Source organism: Saccopteryx bilineata, chromosome 4 (assembly GCF_036850765.1).
Source record: "Saccopteryx bilineata isolate mSacBil1 chromosome 4, mSacBil1_pri_phased_curated, whole genome shotgun sequence".
NCBI classification, from domain to species: Eukaryota; Metazoa; Chordata; class Mammalia; order Chiroptera; family Emballonuridae; genus Saccopteryx; species Saccopteryx bilineata.
In genome coordinates this window covers 239,013,413-239,035,028 of record NC_089493.1, presented here as the reverse complement: position 1 = coordinate 239,035,028, position 21,616 = coordinate 239,013,413, and the positions used below count along the sequence as shown (strand labels likewise).

At 38.7% G+C, this 21,616-nt stretch overlaps 1 protein-coding gene across 1 annotated transcript in view; it reads right to left on the bottom strand.

The window, feature by feature from the left end:
* Positions 1–21,616, bottom strand: part of MAN2A1 (mannosidase alpha class 2A member 1) — a 190,852-nt gene that overhangs the window by 49,207 nt on the left and 120,029 nt on the right. The window contains exons 13-15 of the mRNA XM_066273982.1: positions 2,802–2,967; positions 1,126–1,344; positions 295–417 (exon numbers count right to left, since the gene is read on the bottom strand). Coding sequence (XP_066130079.1) covers positions 295–417; positions 1,126–1,344; positions 2,802–2,967 — 508 coding nt within the window. The remainder of the gene's footprint in view (positions 1–294; positions 418–1,125; positions 1,345–2,801; positions 2,968–21,616) is intronic.

Sequence of the window (21,616 nt, the reverse complement as noted above, 5' to 3'; positions counted from 1 at the left end):
TATGTAATGCAGCAAGACAAAATTTGAAATGGGGGAAAGGGATAGACATAAAAGACAATGATACATCAAAATGCTGGCAGGGGTTTTCATGGGCTTACGGAGTATTTGGTAACTTTTACTGTTTTCTTCACAGTTTTCTGCATTTTTAAAATGTGCCAAAATTTGCATATACTACCTTTTAGTCAAGGGTGGGAAAAATGTTTATTTTTATTTTTAATGTAGTAAAAGTTCTGAAGAAAAATGGTCCAGTGGGAAGTCTTCTTTCCTAGAATAACTCAGCTCATCAGCACTGACCTTGGCCTCCCCATCGGGCAGAAAGAGGTAGGCACCACTTTTGTCCTTTTTACTTGTGGTTCCATACCATGCAAATTGTACTTTTACTTCATGATGTTTACCATCTTCTTTATTTATCATTTCCTAAAGAGAAGAGATGTAAAGACAACTCACCATTATGATATTAACAATGTTGCACTTGGGTCTATGTACGTTGATTTAAAAAATTACCTTGGCATAGATTGAAAAATGCTAATAAATCTCTAATCTCCAATTCTTGAATGAATACCCCAAAATTTATACTTAATGTTGGAATTTAAAACCTTCAAAATAGTAACAAAATGTCAGAGCACCCTTTATCAAGGAAGAGATACACAAAAATGAAGACATCTAGACCACTACTTCTCAGATTTTCTGCAATAGAGGAACCAGCTTATTTTTTATATTCAATATGCATGAACCCATATTTTTATTAAGTACAATAAAAGTGAATTACTAGAAAAGTAAAATTTAAAGTAATATACTGACTATACACTCAATTATTTTATTATTAGATTCAGTAGGCATAAGTTTACTGGTAAATATTTTCTAAGTTTCCATAAACACTTCTAAATAGTCACAGCTTCTACACTTATCTTGTGGACCAGAAACAAACAGTTTTCAAAGCAGCATCAACCACAGACCACAGCTGTGAGGAGCGAGTAAGCGAGTAGTTTCTACAGACCACAAGGAAGTTCACAGAGCTGTTACCCTTTCTCTCAGATTATTTGCATAGACGTTTCCTCCTCAGCATAAGTAAGTAATCTGCACATATTACAATAAAATGATAAACCTATGAATTTGAGAACGTACCTCCATAAGCCCAGATTGACCAAACCGAAGCTTAATAAAGGAGTTCTCTAGAGTTATATCTTCTTTAGCACTTTTTATAGTCTTCATGTTAAAAATTCCTTTATTCTCTATGTTACCATTATACAGAACATATTCAGCTAAATGTGGATTTGAACTTGTTGATTTCAAAAGTGTATACACTTTCAGTCCCAATGGTGGCATCTGTGCTAGAAAAGAGATCTTTAAAAGACAGAAAATGAAATTAATTAAAGAAAAATGTACTCTACTGAAAGAAAAACTATTTGTATTTCTGGTGAAAACAACAAACTACCATACTTTTTAAAAGGAGAATATAATAATACTATTCCATAAACATGTTTTGGTAACTCACGGGCAAAGCATCAACATCTTGGTTTATTCTTGTAACCTAATAACTTCAAGTTGGTAGGACTGTCAAAGGCATTAACGTTTTCATTCGATAAATGAAAATATGTGACTACCCTCAATTGTCCTACAGTGCTCAGAATAAATGTTCAGAGGAGGAAATTCTCTGAAAAGGGCTTATTATGAACAATGATTTTGTCCTAATTATTTGGAATATTTTACAATACTCTATTTCAATACATTAAAAATATAAATGGTCAATGTAATAAATATTAAGCATATTAGTTCAGTCAACACCAGCCATCAAATGTCTGAGATCTAGCAGACACAAGGCTGAGGATGCACACACTGTAACACAAAACACCTGCCTTTCAGGAGCTACTGTCCCATTTTCTAGATGGGGTGTTTCCTGTAAAACCTGACCAAAACTTGTATTGAACTTTTCATTTCTACTTAAAGGATAATGAATTTATTTAAGCAGCCAGTAACAGCGTTTAACAGAAGTAGATTTTTTTTAGAGTTCCTAGCTTATGGCTGTGTCTTCAGAAGTAACAGTTAAAATGGACTCCAGATTCTAAAATTTCAACCTTTCTAATGATGTTAGGGTTTAGTTTGATATTGCTTATTTTAAGAAATTTTCCCCAAAAAATGTCTAATCCTTGTGCCCAGATTTTCCATAATTATATCTTGAAGAAGAGACATTGTATTTTCGGAAGTAATTCTTTTAGGTCTCTCCTTTGCAATAAAAAGTTTAAAGTACAGAAAGTTATGTAGAAGCGTGGTATTTATCTCAATTTCTTTTCTTTTCTGTTTTTAAAGATTTTATATATTGATTTTACAGGGGCAGGGTATACAAGAAGTATCAACTCATAGTTGCTTCACTTTATTTGTTCAGTGGTTGCTTGCAATATGTGCCTTGACCAGGTTTCAGAAAGGTGATCTCAGCACTCCAGGTCAACACTTTATCCACTGTGCTACCACAGGCCAGGAATAATCTCAATTTCAATATGTGTAATTGTCATTAAATTGTGTTAGACAAAAAAAAAAAATCAAAATTTTGAGTAATGATTACTTCATTATTTCAGGAAAAAAGTTACAATAGACAGGCCAGTATGTACTAATAGTAACATAGACTAATCATACTAACAAACATTATTAATATTTGGGGAAACACAGAATCTATTTAACTGGCCAGTTAAACCCTCTGGCATTCACATACAACAACTTGACAGCTCTAGGCGTCGTGCATACATATATAAACTGGCTACACTTTAATAATGATGCTTTACTCTAAATTCTATGGCAAAACATACCTCATAGGCTGTTTGTGAAATAGTACTGGTTGTATCCCAAACTGCACTCATTTGAATTTCCACAGGCTTTCCTGAAGCGGAAGACACTTGGACTGTGGGGGAACTCACATAGACCGAGACCATCGAGTTTCGTTCTTGCTCTGAAGGATTACAGACCACAAGATACCTGCAAAAACAGCTGCTTCACTATTGGGGACTGAAAATATTTGTGGTTCTTTAATGCTATTTCTGAGATCTCAGCCACAGAATCAACATGTAGAGGAGAATTATAAGAAACATTTTGGAGAAAACAAATTTCATCACAAATATTGACAATACAAAAGGTAATGAAATAACAATTCCCTTTCTAAGAATAAAATGTTATACAAACAGAAGACATTAATAGAATTGTAATAAAGTTATTTCCTAATAGAATTGTAATGAAGGTATTTACATCTCCCAGAATGATCTATATACACATATGACTTCATTCATCTGTCTAAAATAATCAACTTTATACATCTAATATCTTGATCCCTAACTAATCTTGCTGAATAAGGAAATATATAAATTGTTCGCAATTTAATCATAATTAATTTCAACTAAAATTCTGACATTCATTTAGACCACTACAAAAGTGAAAATATATGGCTATACATGTGGAGTCACATATTTCATAGGTATATTTCATATACAGGGGGCCCTTATTATCCAAGAGACTTAGTTCTGGGGAAAAAGATCACTGGAAATGAATCCATTCAAAATAGGGGCTAAAATTTTATAATAAATAGCAGTGGAAAAAAAGACTTGATTGGGACTTAGAGAAATGAAAATGGAAACCTTTAAAATAAGTGTAGGCAGTATTTGCAACTAGTGTTATTTTTAGAGTGAACAAAGTAAACCAACTGGGTGGGGTTTGGGACAGACCTTTTCCAACATTTTATACCAGCACCTATGATACCTTCACGTAACATGTTTTTACAGGATGGTTTTAAACATAGCTATATTTGTTTAAAAAAAATAAGTCAACGACTTCATCATTTTTCCTAAAGTACTCTCTCAATTCTTAGACATTTAAGTAATTTTCAGATGAAATTCTCAGTAAAACTAACATCCTTAGTTTTCTCAGTAGCATGACTCTGCCAGTAGTTTCAGGCTTTTCCTGTGAATAGACATGCTCTAGAGTAGCCCATCATGTCACAGACTTCAGGAAATCTGAAGCCTTTGCAAGATTTATGATTTTACTTTATAATCAATTTGTATTATATTATCTTCAATTAAATCAAAGAATGTTCCGAAGACAATGACTGACCATACTATAACTCACTGATTCATTAGTGAATATTTTCATGATCTGAAACATTGTTTTCCTATGTAATTTTTAAATTGCAAGAATACAGAACTGGAGTCAGATAGAACTGCTTCTCTTCCTGAGCCACACTAGCTATGTCAGGTGGTAGAAACGAGCTAGCATCATTTGTTTAGTGCCTAAGAAAGCTTAGCAGTGCTTCTTTATCCTACATACGTGTCCTGCATATTTCAACTGCATTAGAAACCATTCCTTAAGAAATAAAATACCTACAATGGCCAAGCTAAAGCAAAAAATAATAAAAAAAACATGAAAATAAAGAAAGGGGATGGAGTATAAAAGTTATAAATGTGTGACTTATATTATTTATCAGGAGTAGCACGTATTATTTCAGAAATAATGTTCTAAAATAATCAAGATTCCTTATGCATATGAGCAGAGGAAGCCATGCAGTCAACACATATTTACAAAGGCCACTGAAGCCTCTTTAGACTAGATAAATCCTGTTTTATACACAGAAGCAATTCTCAAGGAGAGTGAAGGTAATGAGCCCTTAAGAGTACACTTAACTGACTTACATCAGGGCTTTGTCAACCTTATTTGCATGCTCCTACTGCCCTGTACCGAAGCTTACATTTCACCTGGCTGATGAACACTCTGGGAAATCACAATGGCCAACACTCATAGTTACTAACCGGACTCTACTATATTCCTAAAATTCACTGGGAAAGAAAAACAGCTGAGGCTCACTCATTCTCAGCAACAAAGATGTTCACATCAGCATCCCAGAAAGGAGTGATTTACTACTGAACCGCACGTTCCCAGACGTCAGCCCGTCTCCGATCGCAGCAGAAGCCCTGAGGCACACCCTGGTACTGAGCTTGCAATTCCCACTGGCAAGTTCTCTGGATGCTCCACTACACAGACTGGTCACAAAGATTCTGATAATAAAATGTAACATGCGCCCATGTGATAAATTAGGTAACAAGCATTCAGACCACCGATTGTTTCCCATGGGAAAAAGAAATGACTTACATTTAAAGCAAATAATAATTTTAATCATACATTTGGTTTTGTATAATATTAAACTACTTTTCATAATAAGGTATGAAGAACTAGGTTCTATTTTGTTTCATTTTAGTAGCTAATTAGTATTTGACCATAATGATGTTTCTACTGTACTGAATGATTATGTAATTATCATACCAGGAATCTATTCAAAAACTAAATGTGTAGAGTATATAATTAGTACAATGCTGCACTAAGAAAATAATTTTTTAACATAATTAGTGATTCACAGAATGTTCTTCAAGCGCATCACAGCACAAATTTATTTGTCATACACACAAACTCCTATCTATGTATATTTTAAGTAGAGTATAGAGAAAGCATAATTATGTGTGGATTATATTTCCTTTGGCAAGAAGTACGCTATCACAAATAACTAAATTTTCATTGTTATTATGTTTGGTAATCAAACATTTGTTATACCACTAATATCGCCAAACATGAGCCCTTTTAAAGCTCTTTAGTTATAAATGAAATCAATGGTGTTTATGCTCATTTACTGAAAATCAATATTTGACCCACATTAACCAAAGAAAAGAGTAATATTTATACCCTAAAAATGTGAACAATTCATTTCTATTTTACCTTGGAAGTAACTGCACAGGAAGCTCAGAACTTTTGGCTCAAACTCCCCCACATTTGCATCAAGTCATGTCCAGACTCCTAGTTCTCATTATGACACTAAACCCCCACAACTTGGGGTAACAGGCAATTATCTCAATTCTCTATATAAAAAGAACAACCCTCATCTCATGAAGACAAAGCACTCATATGCTACTTTTGAATCACATTAGAGGGCAGAAAATGATCTACTTCTGGCTAGGGAAATAAAGGCTATCTGCATGCTCACGTCAAACTGGGAATCACTTTATGAAAGAACAAGAAGGAATTCCACTATAAATATGGTTCTATCCTAGAAGATTTTTATCAAGATGAGCCTATTTGGAATTCTCTTATCCTTTCTGTAGAAATAATTCATGGCTCATTAAGAAAGACAACTATTGCAATCCAAGTCCTCTCAAATCAAATAAAATCAGTGCCTGCTATGAACCACAGGCTAGGGTTAAACAGGTTTTCCATCTCGGACTGGATAAAGGCTAGAGTGGAAGCAATGTGTCCCTTGGTCAGAGTGACCCAGGTGTTATCAGAGTGCTGCCTATCTGGGCAACGACAAGACACAAGCCTTTCGTCCTTCCCACTAGACAGATAAAGAAGCCGAGATTCAGCGAGGTTAGGTATACTACCAAGACTCATCCAGCCAAAAGTGCCCCCGCAGAGCTGAGAACTCAGTCATGCCTCCAAAGCTGTCTTCTGAACCACTTCACTCACAGGCCAAACTTCTCAGTGCCTTTTTGACCACTGGGGTTTCCTGTGGAGATTCTCTTAGCTCCAAGTTCACGTGTGAAGAACTTTCTCCTCACCTATGTCAAACGTGCCCACAGAGCTCCTCTCTTCAGGAAGCTCTGGAAGAACAACTGATTTACGTGTTTATAAACTTAAACATTAGAACAGCAGAAATATTGCAATATGTATTAAGGAGTTTGCCTTATGACCTCACAGCATGAGGCAAGCAAAAACAACAGCCAAGAAAACATTTGAAAAATCTATGTATTTGCATGACTGTGTAAGGAAGATAAAAAATATTTGCAAGTCCTCTGTAAGCGTAGTTTAAAACCAATTAAGGAAACACCTGATTATATGAAAATAACTGTAACTGCCTGTGCCTAGTGCAGTACCTAAAATAGAGTAACATTCACTAAATAGTTGGTAAATGAGTAAGGCACAAAATCCCACCAGAAGAATTTATCATTTTATAAATAATACCTACTAGTGTGGGGCTCTACAGTTTTATCAAAGCATTCTCATTTTGATTATGTCAATTCCTCAAAAATGATTTAAGGTTGACAAGATATGTAATTAAACTCTGCAAAGATGGGAAGTGAAAGATCTAAGATCACAGCAAAAGTTAAGAAGAACAAATCAAAGACCAGTGCTCAGTTTATCTAATTCTTAATCAATGACAGAAGAGGAAAAACATTTCAAATAAGAATATATTCATCTTCTGTAAGTAGCCTCATTAGTGGAACATAATTTAAAGAAAAGTAGTAACTTTTATATAGTATTCTAAATACAAATACATATTTGTTGTTACAGGTTTACAAAAATTGCAATTGCTAGATCTGAAGTCCTTTTAGTACAGTCCACCTAGTTTTCCAGGTTTAAAACATAATGCTTACCATATTAGGCTTCAGAAAAATAATCAAGATATGAGAGCAAAAGGAGCCTTTTGAGATATATTAGATCTTCAACAATCACACTCAGTTCTGTGATTCTTGGGCTCTGGAGTCAAACACATTCAAGCTCAAAACTCCAGCATAGCACTTAGAATTTGAGAGGCTTTGGACAAGTTATTTCATTTCTCCAAACCTTAATACACTCATCTATAAAATCAGGAGACAAGATTGTTGTTAGGGTTAAATGATAAAATGTTTGGAAAAATCACATCCCTCAGCCTTGGCACAAAGTAGAATCTCAGTAGCAATTAATTTCTCTCCTTTCCTTTATAAAAACCTCTTGGCACCCTGACCAAAAACCATGGTACATGAATCATACTGGGTAGTGGAATGGGCAGTTTAATTAATCCAGGTCATTGAGCTGCCTTACATGTTTTATTGTGTAAGACATGTATAAATCTATATGATAGGTATTAACACAACCACACATATGATAACACAAGTACCTTGAAAAAAGACTTTGGAAAACACAGCAGGGAGGATAGAAGCACAGGATGCACACACACAAAGTCAACATACAGTGTACAGCTAAATTAAAAAGCAAGAAAAAAAAAGACAGAGAGAAAGACACCTCCTGCTATGTGCAGTTAAAAACTTATGACTGTGAATACATACTTCCTGTCCTGAAAGTGCCTGCAGGAAGGGATAGAGATAGAAACTGTTAAACTCAATATAATAGGGTAGATAATAGACAAAGGTATGCATACTCCTGTGACACACACAAAAAGGTGACAGGATGATTAGAAATTAGAAGAGAATTCAAAATAGAGAATTAACTTCACATAAAATGAGCATTATGTGCATATATATGTAGATAATGACAACACTTCACTGAGGGTCATAAAAATGAAGAGAAACCATTCTGGATGAGAAAACTAAAATACTACAAAAAAAGACAACTCTTGCAAGGTTAATTCAGGAATCTTATGCAATGCCAATCAAAATCTCACTGAAATCCTTTTGAGAAAAAGGTGAGAAAAGGTAAGTGATTGTTAGTGGGGTAAAATTTCTCTAATACATTTATAAAAACAGATGGGCAAAACAAATGATTAAATGGATACATTTACACAATATGCCAACATTGATACCAGATGAATGAAAAAGTTTAAAAACAATGAAGATATATTATTAACAGGAAAAATATGTAAGTTGTGATGCAAGAGGTCTTTCTAATCATAATAGAAAAATATAGCAAAGTAAAAGGCTGACAAATTTGATAGCAAAAGCTTAAAACTTTCTATCTTAAACAATAAGATAAAAAGTAAAAAATTAAAGAAAATAAAATTCAGGAAATTTGTAAAGTGTTCTTACATATCAATAGGAATATCAAGAGTGAAGTAGGAAAAATGAGCATTTTTCTTTTATCAAATTGAGGTTGAAAAATAAATGATGCTTCCATTTCCAGGAAGAGGGAGTTGCTGACGCCAAACAAGTAGGAAAGCCAGATAAAACACAGAAATCATCTGCTTGAAGGCAACAGATTGATGCTTTTCAACAGGTGTGCCATTGCACATTGGTATGCCCCAAGAATTTCTAGGACATGCAATACCTGGCTACTTAGGTACACTGACCTTTTTTTCCTTAAGCTGTTAAATAAATAAAAAATGACAACAGCCAATGCAACAATAGCTGTCCAGTGTGAATGAATCAAAATAATGCCTATTTGTGTATGTCTGTGATCTACAAAACTTATGTTTTTGGTATACTGCAGAATTTTGATAATTAGTTTATGTGTGCGTAAGATGAAAAAGGTTGAAAACCACTGCAACAGAGAACTGCTGACCTGCCCTCATGGACATTTTATTTTGGGGAATGCCAATTCTCAGCATGGGTGAGGCAGAGTTCCAAGCAAAGCCTCCATGGAGATCACTGTGGGGACAGAGGCCAAAAAAGAGCACTTGGCTGGACTTAGAAGGCTGCAAGTATACCTTTGATTTTCTCATCAGGACATGTGCCAAATAGTGCGGGCTGCACAGAAAGGAAGGTTTAAAACATAAACAGAAAGCTTCTGAGATCTCTCGGTCTCAGAGACATCTCATGAGATTTCAGAATCCACCAAGGAGTAAGGGCAAAGGGAATATACAAGGCTATTAGATTAAAACTTGGTAAGTTAGATAAATAAGAAGTTGAGTGAATAAGCCTCAATTTAGCATAGTCCTTGATTGGAGTAACAGTATACCCTCTCCAGAAGATGTTATTTTTCTGGACCCTACATAAATTTTAAACATAATGTCTAGCACTTAATATAAAATTCTGAGACACCACAAAGACAGAGCCACATGACTAAACAACAGGAAGAATAAAATAAAAAAAATTAGAAACATACTTAATCTGAAAATTGGAGTTAACTGATAAGAGTTCAAATTAATGATTAATATGTTCAATGAAAGAAGAAAACATGAATAAAGTAGATAAAAAGATTAAACATTTACCACAGAAATAGACCCTGGCTGGTTGGCTCAGTGGTAGAGCGTTGGCCCAGTATATGGACATCCTGGGTTTGACTCCCAGTCAGGGCACACAAGAGAAACAACCATCTACTTCTCCACTCCTCCTCCCTATCTCTCTTCTCTCTCTCTATCTCTCTCTCTTCTCCTCCCACAGCCATGGCTTGGTTACAGCAAGTTGGCCCCAGGTGCTGAGGATTGTTCCATGGCCTCACATTAGGTGCTAAACTAGCTTGGTTGCCAAACAACAGAGCAACGGCTCCTGATGGGCAGAACATTGCCCAGTACTGGCCGGTCAAGGTGTATGTGGGAGTCTGTCACCCTACTCTGCCTCTCCACTTCTTTCTAAAAAAAATTAAAAATAAATTTTTTTTATATTAAGTGCTAGACATCGTGTTTAAAATTTATGTAGGGCCCAGAAAAATAACGTCTTCTAGAGAGGCTATATTGTTACTCAAATCAAAAATTAAAAAAAAAAAAATTTAAATAATAAAAAAAAGAAATTTACCACAGAAATTAAATACATTAAAAATGAACTCAATGAAATTCCAAAATGATGACAATTCAAAATTAAGAATTCAGCAGCTATGTTTAACAATAGTAGATTCAGCAGAAGAGAAGGTAAATTATTAACATATACTTCCTCTAGATTTTTAGTGAATATTCTGAATATTATGCCAACTACTTTATATACCTCTGGATGTAAAACACTGTCTAGAAAAAGCGTGCATATTTTTAAATTGTAAGAAAAATACAAAAAAACGTGCAACTTTTTAAAAGTAGGGTGAGTGGTGGAGACAGTCAAGCAAGGAAAGTAGGGAAATACAGTCTAGGTAGAGCGACTGTAAAAACAAACGCACAGGCTTTAGAAAAAGGACATTATTTTCAGAACATAGAGACTATCCAAAACCACTAGAATCTACACAGTGAAGTCCACTTCCAAAATGCCAGTATGTGGAGCTAGAAAGGGAAATAAATCTCAAGTCATGTTTTTAGTCACTGCAAGAAGCTTAGACCTTATTACACAGGTTATGGAGAGTGACATTTAGTATGGTCAGATTTTTTTTTTTTTTGTATTATTCTAAAGCTGGGGGAGGCAGTCAGACAGACTCCCACATGCGCCCAACCAGGATCCACCCGGCATGCCCACCAGGGGGCAATGCTCCGCCCATCTGGGGCATTGCTCTGTTGCAACCAGAGCCATTCTAACACCTGAGGCAGAGGCCATGGAGCCATCCTCAGCGCCCGGGCCATCTTTGCTCCAATGGAGCCTTGGCTGTGGGAGGGGAAGAGAGAGACAGAGAGGAAGGAGAGGGGGAAGGGTGGAGAAGCAGATGGGCGCTTCTCCTGTGTACCCTGGCTGAGAATCGAACCCGGGACTCCTGCATGCCAGGCCGACGCTCTACCACTGAGCCAACCAGCCAGGGCCTGGATTTAAATTTTTTTTTTTTTTTTTTTTTTGGTATTTTTCTGAAGCTGGAAACGGGGATAGACAGTCAAACAGACTCCCGCATGCGCCCGACTGGGATCCACCCGGCACGCCCACCAGGGGGCGACACTCTGCCCACTCCAGCTCCTGGGGCAGAGGCCAAGGAGCCATCCCCAGTGCCCGGGCCATCTTTGCTCTAATGGAGCCTCACTGTGGGAGGGGAAGAGAGAGACAGAGAGGAAGGAGAGGGGGAGGGGTGGAGAAGCGGGTGGAGAAGCAGATGGGCGCTTCTCCTGTGTGCCCCGGCCGGGAATCGAAACCGGGACCTCCGCACGCCAGGCTGACGCTCTACCACTGAGCCAACTGGCCAGGGCCTGGATTTTCATTTTTAATACAGATATCTAGTTGACAGGTGGAGGACGAATTTACTCAGACTCACAGTAGGAAAACCAAGTAGACAGCTACAGCAACCCAGGTAGGGAAAGTGAAGACCTCAATCAGGAGTGGTAGAAGCACAGGAATCAAGACTGAGAAAGAGGCAGGATATCTTACCAGTGGAATTTTCACTCCTGGATAAGGCTGGGTGGTAAACTAGAAGAAAAAGTCTAAGTCCTGGTTTCCAGTTAGGGTGGGATAGTTATGGTGCTGCCCTTAACCAGACTGACCAGTTAAAAGTGGGCAGTGAGAGAAGGTTTCAAAATAAAGGTAATACCTCCAGGTTTAGAAATCTTGAATTTGATGTGCCTGAGGAATATACACATAGATTTGTCCTGATGCTTCTCAATTATCTACTTATCCCCTGGATATAAACGTTTTATGATTCCAGGTTTGACAGGCAAAATAACTATCCCCAGAAGCTTTCCCCCAGAATCTATAAATATGTGGCTTTACATGGCAAGAAGGGACATGGATTAAATTATCTGGGGTTGGAGAAATTTATTGAATTATCCAACTGGGCCCAATATAACCACAAGGGTCCTTATAAGAGAAATGAAGAAAGTCCAACAGAGAAGATGGACATGTGACAACAAAAGAGGGCAACAGAAATACATGTGCTAGAGGCCACAGGCCAAGGAATACAAGTGGCCTCTGGAAGAGGAAACAGGCAAAGAAACAGATTCTCCCTTCAGGGGCCCCTCAAAGACCCAGCCCTGCTAGTATGCTGTGAGCCCAGTGAGAAAGATTTGTATTTCTGACCTTCAAAACAGTAAGATGTTAAATTTGTGGATATTTTTTAAAGAGACTAAATGAGTGCTAATTTGTTAGAGCAGTAACAGGAAACTAATACACCAGGTTATACTATTCCTATTAAAAATGAGGCATAAGCTTTGGTTTTATATTAAAAGACTAGAGCCCTGGCCAGCTGGTTCAGCAATAGAGCATCGTACCAGCACGTGAAAGTCCCAGGTTCGATTCCCGGCCAGGGCACACAGGAGAGGCGCCCATCTGCTTCTCCACCCCTCCCCCTCTCCTTCCTCTCTGTCTCTCTCTTCCCCTCCAGCAGCCAAGGCTCCACTGGAGCAAAGTTGGCCCAGGCGCTGAGGATGGCTCCATGGCCTCTGCCTCAGGCACTAGAATGGCTCCAGTTGCAATGGAGCAACACCCTGGATGGGCAGAGCATCGCCCCCTGGTGGGTATGCTGGGTGGATCTCGGTCAGGTGCATGTGGGAGTCTGTCTGACTGCCTCCCCACTTCTCACTTCAGAAAAATTAAAATTAAAATGAAAAAATTAAAAAAAAAAAAGACTAGAGACTTTTGCAACCAAATATTAAAAAAAGGAAATCTTGAGTCCTGAAAAAGGAGGCAGGGGTCGGGGTAGGCAAAGAGCAGAGAGAAGAGCTGGGCATCTCTGAAATGCAGTGCATCTTGCGCTCCGACCCTCCCTCCCTGGAGCAGCCCTCCCACCTCTTTATCCTCTAGCCACCAGGCCTGATGTGCCAATCAAGATCCAGTTCAGGCACTCACAGTTAATAAGGAGAAAGCAAATGAGGAAAACCCAAAACCTATACTCTCTAAAAAATGAATGACTGATAGTCCCTTAAACCAAGGTAGTTATTCTTAATTTTCAAAAAATCTATTTAGCATCTAGTCTTTGAAAACCTTATGCAGACACCATTCACTGCAGAAATGCATATGTGCACAGGTTTTTCATACAGGTACCAAAACCTCCCAGTTTAAGAACCTATTTCTATGAAATAGGTCTTCTTCAGTAGGAAAACAAACTTAACTGTTTTCCTTAAAAAATCACTCTAGAAACAATACAGTAATGATCTCTCATCTTCAATTAATGCTGGAGTTTATATTTGCAAGGAGAAAAATAAAAAGTGGTATTTTGTGGCCTTCTAGTTATTAAGTAACAAATGTAGCCTTATCTAAGAAGACAATAAATTCAACACCAAGGAACAGAACACCCCTTCCTTAGCAATAAAAATTAGGACTGTGCTTGAATATAGTAGTGCATAAATGTCACCTGTCTTCCTAACATGTGAAAGTTTATTTTACCTTACTTCCTATATTTAGGAGAAATCATGCACAAAAATATTAAGACTCGGCCCTGGCCGGTTGGCTCAGTGGTAGAGCGTCGGCCTGGCGTGCAGAAGTCCTGGCTTCGATTCCCGGCCAGGGCACACAGGAGAAGCACCCATCTGCTTCTCCACCCCTCCCCCTCTCCTTCCTCTCTGTCTCTCTCTTCCCCTCCCGCAGCCGAGGCTCCACTGGAGCAAAGATGGCCCGGGTGCTGGGGATGGCTCCTTGGCCTCTGCCCCAGGCGCTAGAGTGGCTCTGGTCGCAACAGAGCGACGCCCCGGAGGGGCAGAGCATCGCCCCCTGGTGGGCAGAGCGTCACCCCTGGTGGGTGTGCCGGGTGGATCCCGGTCAGGCGCATGCGGGAGTCTGTCTCTCCCCGTTTCCAGCTTCAGAAAAAAATACAAAAAAAAAAAAAAAGTTAAGACTCTATCAACCCACAGAGAGTTATTTATCCAGACAAGATTTAAAGAGAAAATGAACAAGTAAATTGCACATGTGACTGAATCCAATGTAAAGCTGCCCTTCATGCAATAGCAAAACCTAAAACTGCTGTTGTCAAGAAGTATTTAGTTTCTGATAATATCTTACTAGTCTCAAATCCAAGAGTCCCATAAACTATTACTAACAGAAGTTTAGTTTAGATAAAGAAGTATAGATTATTAAGTAAATATTCTACAAAGCTGTAATAGAAAATAATACTAATAAACAAGTAGTAAGTCAGTAAAATTACATATTTTTTTCTATTTTTAACTCAAAGTAAATTTGACTTGGCAGGTAGTAAGGTTTTTCAGATGCAGTAATAGTAACAATACCATCAGCTAGCTTAAGTGAGCCGTTAGAATAGTGCCTAGCATAGAGTATGTGTGAGCTTCATTAGATTAACTCCTTTCAGCTTCACAAAAAACTTAGAAGTCCTAAAAACCCATGTTAGATGTGAAGAGTTCAGCATGTTACACATAGCCATTTATATAGTAAAGCCAAGATTCAAACTCAAGCAGTTAGGCTCCAAGGCCTCTTAGAGACAGGAAAGGGGGCCTGACTCTTCTCCAGCAGGTAAGACACTCAGGGTGTTTGTGCTAGAAGCACAGATGCACTAATTGCAGCACTTAGGAGACCCATCTCACTAAGGCTCTCTGAATGCTCATCAGAGGGCTCTATATCCAACCCAGCAAAGAGCCTTCACTCTGAAAAAGCCTCCAGCCATCTGCAGTGGTGAGGCTGAGATAAAGGGTATTTCTTTTCAGATAATGAAATTGAGGCTACTTCCCTAAGCTGCTACAATGACAACACAGCTGTCCTTTCAGTAAGTTCTTACTTTTGGTAAGAGGTGACAGAGGGAATTGCTAAATAATAGGTCTTCATTTTGCAATAATGCTGACATTTTTGGAAAATAGTTTCATATGTCCTGGTTATTAGACATATTTGATTGTTTTCCAGACTTGAGTTGTCTACCCCAAAAGTTCCTTTCCCGATGTTTATCCCAATGAATGCTAAGTGACTTATGTTTTAACAAATGAGAATATCAAATGTCAGCTGGATGTGACACTGGGAACCAGCTACTTTGGCCTCTTCTCTCCTAAGACATACAGCAAATTTCTTTTTTCTTTTCTTATTTTTCTGAAGTGAGAAGCAGGGTGGCAGAGAGACAGGCTCCCACGTGCACCTGACCAGGATCCACCTGGTATGCCCACCAGGCGGCGATGCTCTGCCCATCCAGGGTATTACTCAGTTGCAACAGGAGTCTCATTCTAGCACCTGAGGCAGAGACCATGGAGCCATCCTCAGCGCCCGGGACAACTTTGCTCCCATGGAGCCTTGGCTACAGGAGGGGAAGAGAGAGACAGAGAGAGAGGAGAGGGGGAGGGGTGGAGAAGCAGATGGGCGCTTCTCCTGTGTGCCCTGACCAGGAATCGAACCTGGGACTTCCCCACGCTGGGCTGACGTTCTACTGCTGAACTAGCCAGCCAGGGCCGACATACAGCAAATTAAACTAGTTTCAAAAATGTGAAGCTGGTTAGTGACAGAGGAGGGATAAGAATGAGCCCCCTGACTCTCAGCCCAGGTCTCCTCCACAACAGTGCGCCTTTCCAGGCATCTGACAATGACATCTGCCCAAGCTTGATGACGTGGAAATAAAAGAGTATCATCAATGCTATCAGAATTTAAAGCTGCAAACACAACTCAAAACTATAAAGTGTTAACCCTCAAAAGTACAATTATATATTTCAGGACTTTCTCAGAATGGAAAAAGCATTTCCAAAGGCATAAATATAACCAAAGTAAAATCAACATGTATATTTTATAACATTTATAAACAAAATAGGACTGAAAACTCTTAACTATTTCCAGTACGTAACAGAAAATAACAAATCAATAAAAAGGAGAAATATTCCTTTCCAACTATTCTAAAACTTCGATACTAAAGAAATAAAAAGAAACAGACACAAAAATTGTACATAATTTGGCTGACCCTGAAAGTCTTGTCACCAATCAAGTTGCTTTCACTCTAAGAGAGTTTTGCCTAAAACAAAAATACCATCTGTTTTACCTAAAACATTAAGATGTTCTATTTTCTTGTCAATTCAGAAATCACATCTGTAGCCATTTTCTGAAAAGACATTATATTTATGGGTGGCTGCATAAAGAATGATGTTCAATCAAAATGCAATTTTCATCTACTGGAGAAAAATTTTGTTCCTCCAATGACTACAACGGTGTAACTTTGGAGAAACATACAATATATAAACAGGCTGATTTTCACAAATGAAAAGATCCTAAAAGTTAATGTAGTAAAATAAGGTTGTCTTGTTGGTAAAGACAAAACTAGCACATACTCACTTTGTATGTCTTTGTCAACAACTGAAATAGATCTTGTGTGAGGTTCTTAGGTGAAAATAAAACAACTTTTTATTGGTGCTACATCTCTTCATGCTAGTGAGGCATCATATCAGAGGTAAAAACATGAATACAACAAAACACAAACCACTACTCTGAGACACAACATTGGTCCTGGGAAAGACATTCCACTCGACAACCCAATAAACTGAGAGTGAAGAAGATACAACACACTAGTGAAAACATCACTCACAGTGAATGCAAACACAATACCACAAAAGATAAAGGACACATTTTGAAGAAAAACACACAAGCTGTCCAACTACCTAAAGTACTGTGAGAATATAGTAAGGACCTACAAAAATAACCTGAAACCCAGTATGTTTCAGTGTAAAAAGTAGCCCCACTGCACATATAATTTTCTTGCCTAAAAAAATAAAATAATGCTACTCTCCAAACAAGGATGAAATAAATAAGCCCAAAGGCTCTATTTAAAATTTTTCTTTTACCACAAAGTTGTGAAGTGGTCTGAAGTCCAAGATGGGCTTGAAGCCCTCCCTGACTTTTTCAGGATCAGGAAACCTTCACTAAAATCCTTTTCCTTGTTCCTCTTGTAGTGCACGCTTTATTAATCTGCATTTAGAAGGAAAAAAAATCTGGTTCAGGAGAATGGAAAACTTTGAAATATGCCACATCACTTCAGTCTATGTTCTGAACTGCTCTGAGTTCATCAGCTTTCTGGCAGCAATTTCAGAAGCCGGCCATGGACACTGAGAGGGAGGGGCAAGAGGGTGGAGGACCGCGCCTACGAGCAACTAGAAAACAGAAACAACCCAGGGATCTCATACAATTGTCAGTTACCCCACCCCAATACAAGCCACTTCAAAAAATCACTCCCATTCCAGGTATTTAGTTTACTTTAACACAGTCAGTGTGCGTTACAGGACTCCACCTACCAGGGGCAGAACCTTTGACACGGTGGCAGTAACAGAACAGACTCATTCAAAATTTGCACTTTCTGGCAGACACACCAAAAACTAATGCCAGCTCTTCATTGACGCTACCTCATCTTCTTCCCAAAGTTTTTCTTAGGTCCTACAAAGTTACGTATTTCCAAATATCTTAACAGGAAATTATTATAATCATTCCTAGACTGAAGGTGGCAGTCCCCATGCTAACTCTGCCTTCATATTGCAAGGAAATATCTCATCATATATCTAGGCATGTATTTTTCTTCCCCAACTTTGCACTTTCCTGATTGTGGTCCTTGATGAGGACTACAATATATTGTAATATATTGTAAGAAACTGCAATATATTTTAAGAAACAAGCAAAATCACTTTAATGTCATTAGAAAAACCACACTACTAAACTACCTGTATGATAATATGAAAACAATAAACTAGATGCTCACGGCTAGTCAAGAAAGTTTGAGTTAAAGTATAAACATTGTCCTCATCAGACCATATGAAGTATCTTCATCCTTGTCCTCACCTGAACGCCGGATCCTGCTACACGGCATTGCAGTCTCCCAGGGGAGCAGCTCAGGCACGGGAGTCCTGGACTGACAGCACTAATTAAACCTAATATGCCCCCAGAACGTTTTGCATTGCCAGGCGCAAAAGCCGAGAAAACCCCCAAGGAAGCTCTTTTGAGAGGGAATGTTAAGTCTACCACAAGGGACTGAGGGGCTTGACTCCATAGTTAGCAGCAAATAGAACTCAGTAGGAAATGTGCCTGGCATACAGTAGGCACAAAATAAATACTTGGAAGAGTCAATTTAATCAAATGGAGCTCATTTAGCAAATGGGACTCCTTTCCAGTCACTAAAAGTTTTGTGTGGATGATAATGTGAGTCATTTACCCTTTCAGCAGTTATTGAGTGCCTGCTGTATGCACCCATGGGTGGCTCTAAAGATACTAACTCACTGAATGAAACCCCAGTTCCTGGGAGTTGCTGGGGCATGCAAGGGAGTGCTAAAAAGTTTTGTGTGGATGATAATATGAGTCATTTACCCTTTCAGCAGTTATTGAGTGCCTGCTGTATGCACCCATGGGTGGCTCTAAAGATACTAACTCACTGAATGAAACCCCAGTTCCTGGGAGTTGCTGGGGCATGCAAGGGAGTGCTGGGAAGTGTGTAGAAGGGAATCTGAAGGAAACCTCAGGGAAAAAAAGAAAAGTATAAACAGTAAAATGTCAGTTGAAACACAGACTCACCAGGCAATTTAGCAGGTGCTCAATGAAGACACAACTATCTACTTTGCTATTGTTATTTAAGAAATAACACTGAAAACCATCATTTAAAATGCAGTCTGTTCAACCACTTCCATGGATAAAAATCTAAATCTAATAAAATCTAAAATAATTTTGTATCTAGGAACAAAAACCACAGCAGACTAATAACAAGGGGCCTAGGAAGATTCTTTTGAAGTTCACATAGAATTTATGAAAGGAGACAAATTTAACATTGTACATCACTTCAAAATCACTCTGTTAGATTTCTAGTAGCCTCCTGACATTCCTTTGAAACTTCTAAATGACAGTAAAAATGTATATATAACTAACATAAAATTATGTTATTTAAAGCTGCCAACCATAAATGTTAAACTTCCTGATGCAAGAATTGTAAAAATATTTCAGGAGGCACAAGAATGGAATAAGAAACTTTTTAAAAAGACAAATTCTCTTAATGAGGACTCCCCAAGTAACTGGAAAGCTAGAACACTCAGTAGAGCCAAGAAAAGGACTCTTACAAAGAAAAAGCCAGCGATTACATATCTCCATGCTTAGGGAATGCGGTGCAGAAGGGTGAAAAGTCCGCACTGCGCACTGCTCAACTAGCAAAGATTTCTTGAGAGACAGACATTTTCCAAGAGTATCAAAAAGGATGGAAATCAAAACAGAGATGAAAAGTTAAAGCACTCAAACAGCAATGCTAACAAATGCTAATAACCTAACACCAGTCAGAAGAATCAAGGTGGTTTCTGCTGTATTGTGTCTTTATTAAGAAACTTGGTAATTATTTACAACAATTACATAATTATTCCAAATAATTACTCTACAGGTCTACAATCTCTATCTGTAAAATCCAGAAAGCTTAAAAATCAAGATTTTTCAAAAACATTTGGTGGCAAAACCTAAACAGAACTGACATGAAGCTACTTAATAATTATTCACCCCACTTGATCTGACTAATCAGAAATTTTAAAGTATTTCATGAGTCCTGATTCAGACTCTAAAGCAGGGATCGGGAACCTATTTGGCTGAGAGAGCCATGAACGCCACATATTTTAAAATGTAATTCCGTGAGAGCCATACAATATGTTTAACACTAAATACAAGTAAATGTGTGCATTTTATGTAAGACCAACACTATTTAAAGTACAATAAGTCTCTGAATTCTTTTTAATAATGTTGTTATGCTGTTGCTAACCAATGATGAATAAAGTACTTCTTACCATTAATGCGACTTCTGGTGCTACATGGTTTTGCTGATGGCTTTGTAGTCTGGTTGATACGTGGTGAGGTTAAGCTTCATGCAGGCATTGAGACTTCCATCCATTAAACGTGATCGTAGGTTGGTCTTAACGTTCTTTAGATGTGAGAAAGACTGCTTACATGCATACGTAGAGCCAAACATCATCAGTACAGCAATACTCATACACTGCAGTGTGTGGTATGTGACAGGAAGCCTGTTCCAAGTTTTGACCATCAGCTGGTCTGCAGGTTGAAGTTTTTTTATTTCTCCCCACTTGTGTTTGCTCGCCAACTCTGCTTGCTGTCCTGCAAGTCTCTCCAAATCTTCATTCAACGACTAGAACTTATTCACCCACATGTCTGAGGCCTTCAGGTCAGCAGCTTGTAGCTCAAAATCTGACAGAGACCCCGGGGATGTAACTCAGGTCGGCACTGTCCACTGCACACTCTTGTAGACGGGTGATGAACTTAAAAAGACGAGTGCGCTCACAAAATTCTCCAAAGCGCGCTTTGAATGACTGCAGGAGATTAAATGTGAAGCCCGCTAGCTGCTGGAGATGAAGATGTTGCTGTGCATGCATCTTTAAACTCTCCCGGTAGGGCCCTGGCCGGTTGGCTCAGCAGTAGATCGTCGGCCTAGTGTGCGGAGGACCCGGGTTTGATTCCCGGCCAGGGCACAAAGGAGAAGCGCCCATTTGCTTCTCCACCCCTCCGCCGCGCTTTCCTCTCTGTCTCTCTCTTCCCCTCCCGCAGCCAAGGCTCCATTGGAGCAAAGATGGCCCGGGCGCTGGGGATGGCTCTGTGGCCTCTGCCTCAGGCGCTAGAGTGGCTCTGGTCGCAACATGGCGACGCCCAGGATGGGCAGAGCATCGCCCCCTGGTGGGCAGAGCATTGCCCCTAGTGGGCGTGCCGGGTGGATCCCGGTCGGGCGCATGCGGGAGTCTGTCTGACTGTCTCTCCCTGTTTCCAGCTTCAGAAAAATGAAAAAATAATAATAATAAAAAAATAAATTAAAAAAATAAACTCTCCTGGTTTTCAAAGTGTAGTATACAACCTGTTTCAATGTCAGTGATGAAGAGTTCCAGCTTGTTTTCAAATGCAAACACTGCTTGTTGCAGGGATAAGACTGTATTTCCAATGCCTTGCATTTTCACATTGAGCTGGTTCAGATGTTCAGTCATGTGCACAAGATAGTAGAACTTCAGGAGCCACTCAGTGTTAGCTAACTCAGGATGCTCAACATTTTTCATTTCAAGAAAAGTCTGGATTTCGCTCAGACAAGTCACAAAACGGCTGAGCACCTTCCCTCTTGACAACCAAGGCACATTGCTGTGCAGAAGCAGACCAGAATAATTATTCCCAACTTCATCCAGCAGTGTTTTAAACTGGCAATCATTTAAAGCTCAGGCAACAATAAAGTTGACCACCCGAATGACCAGTGACATCAC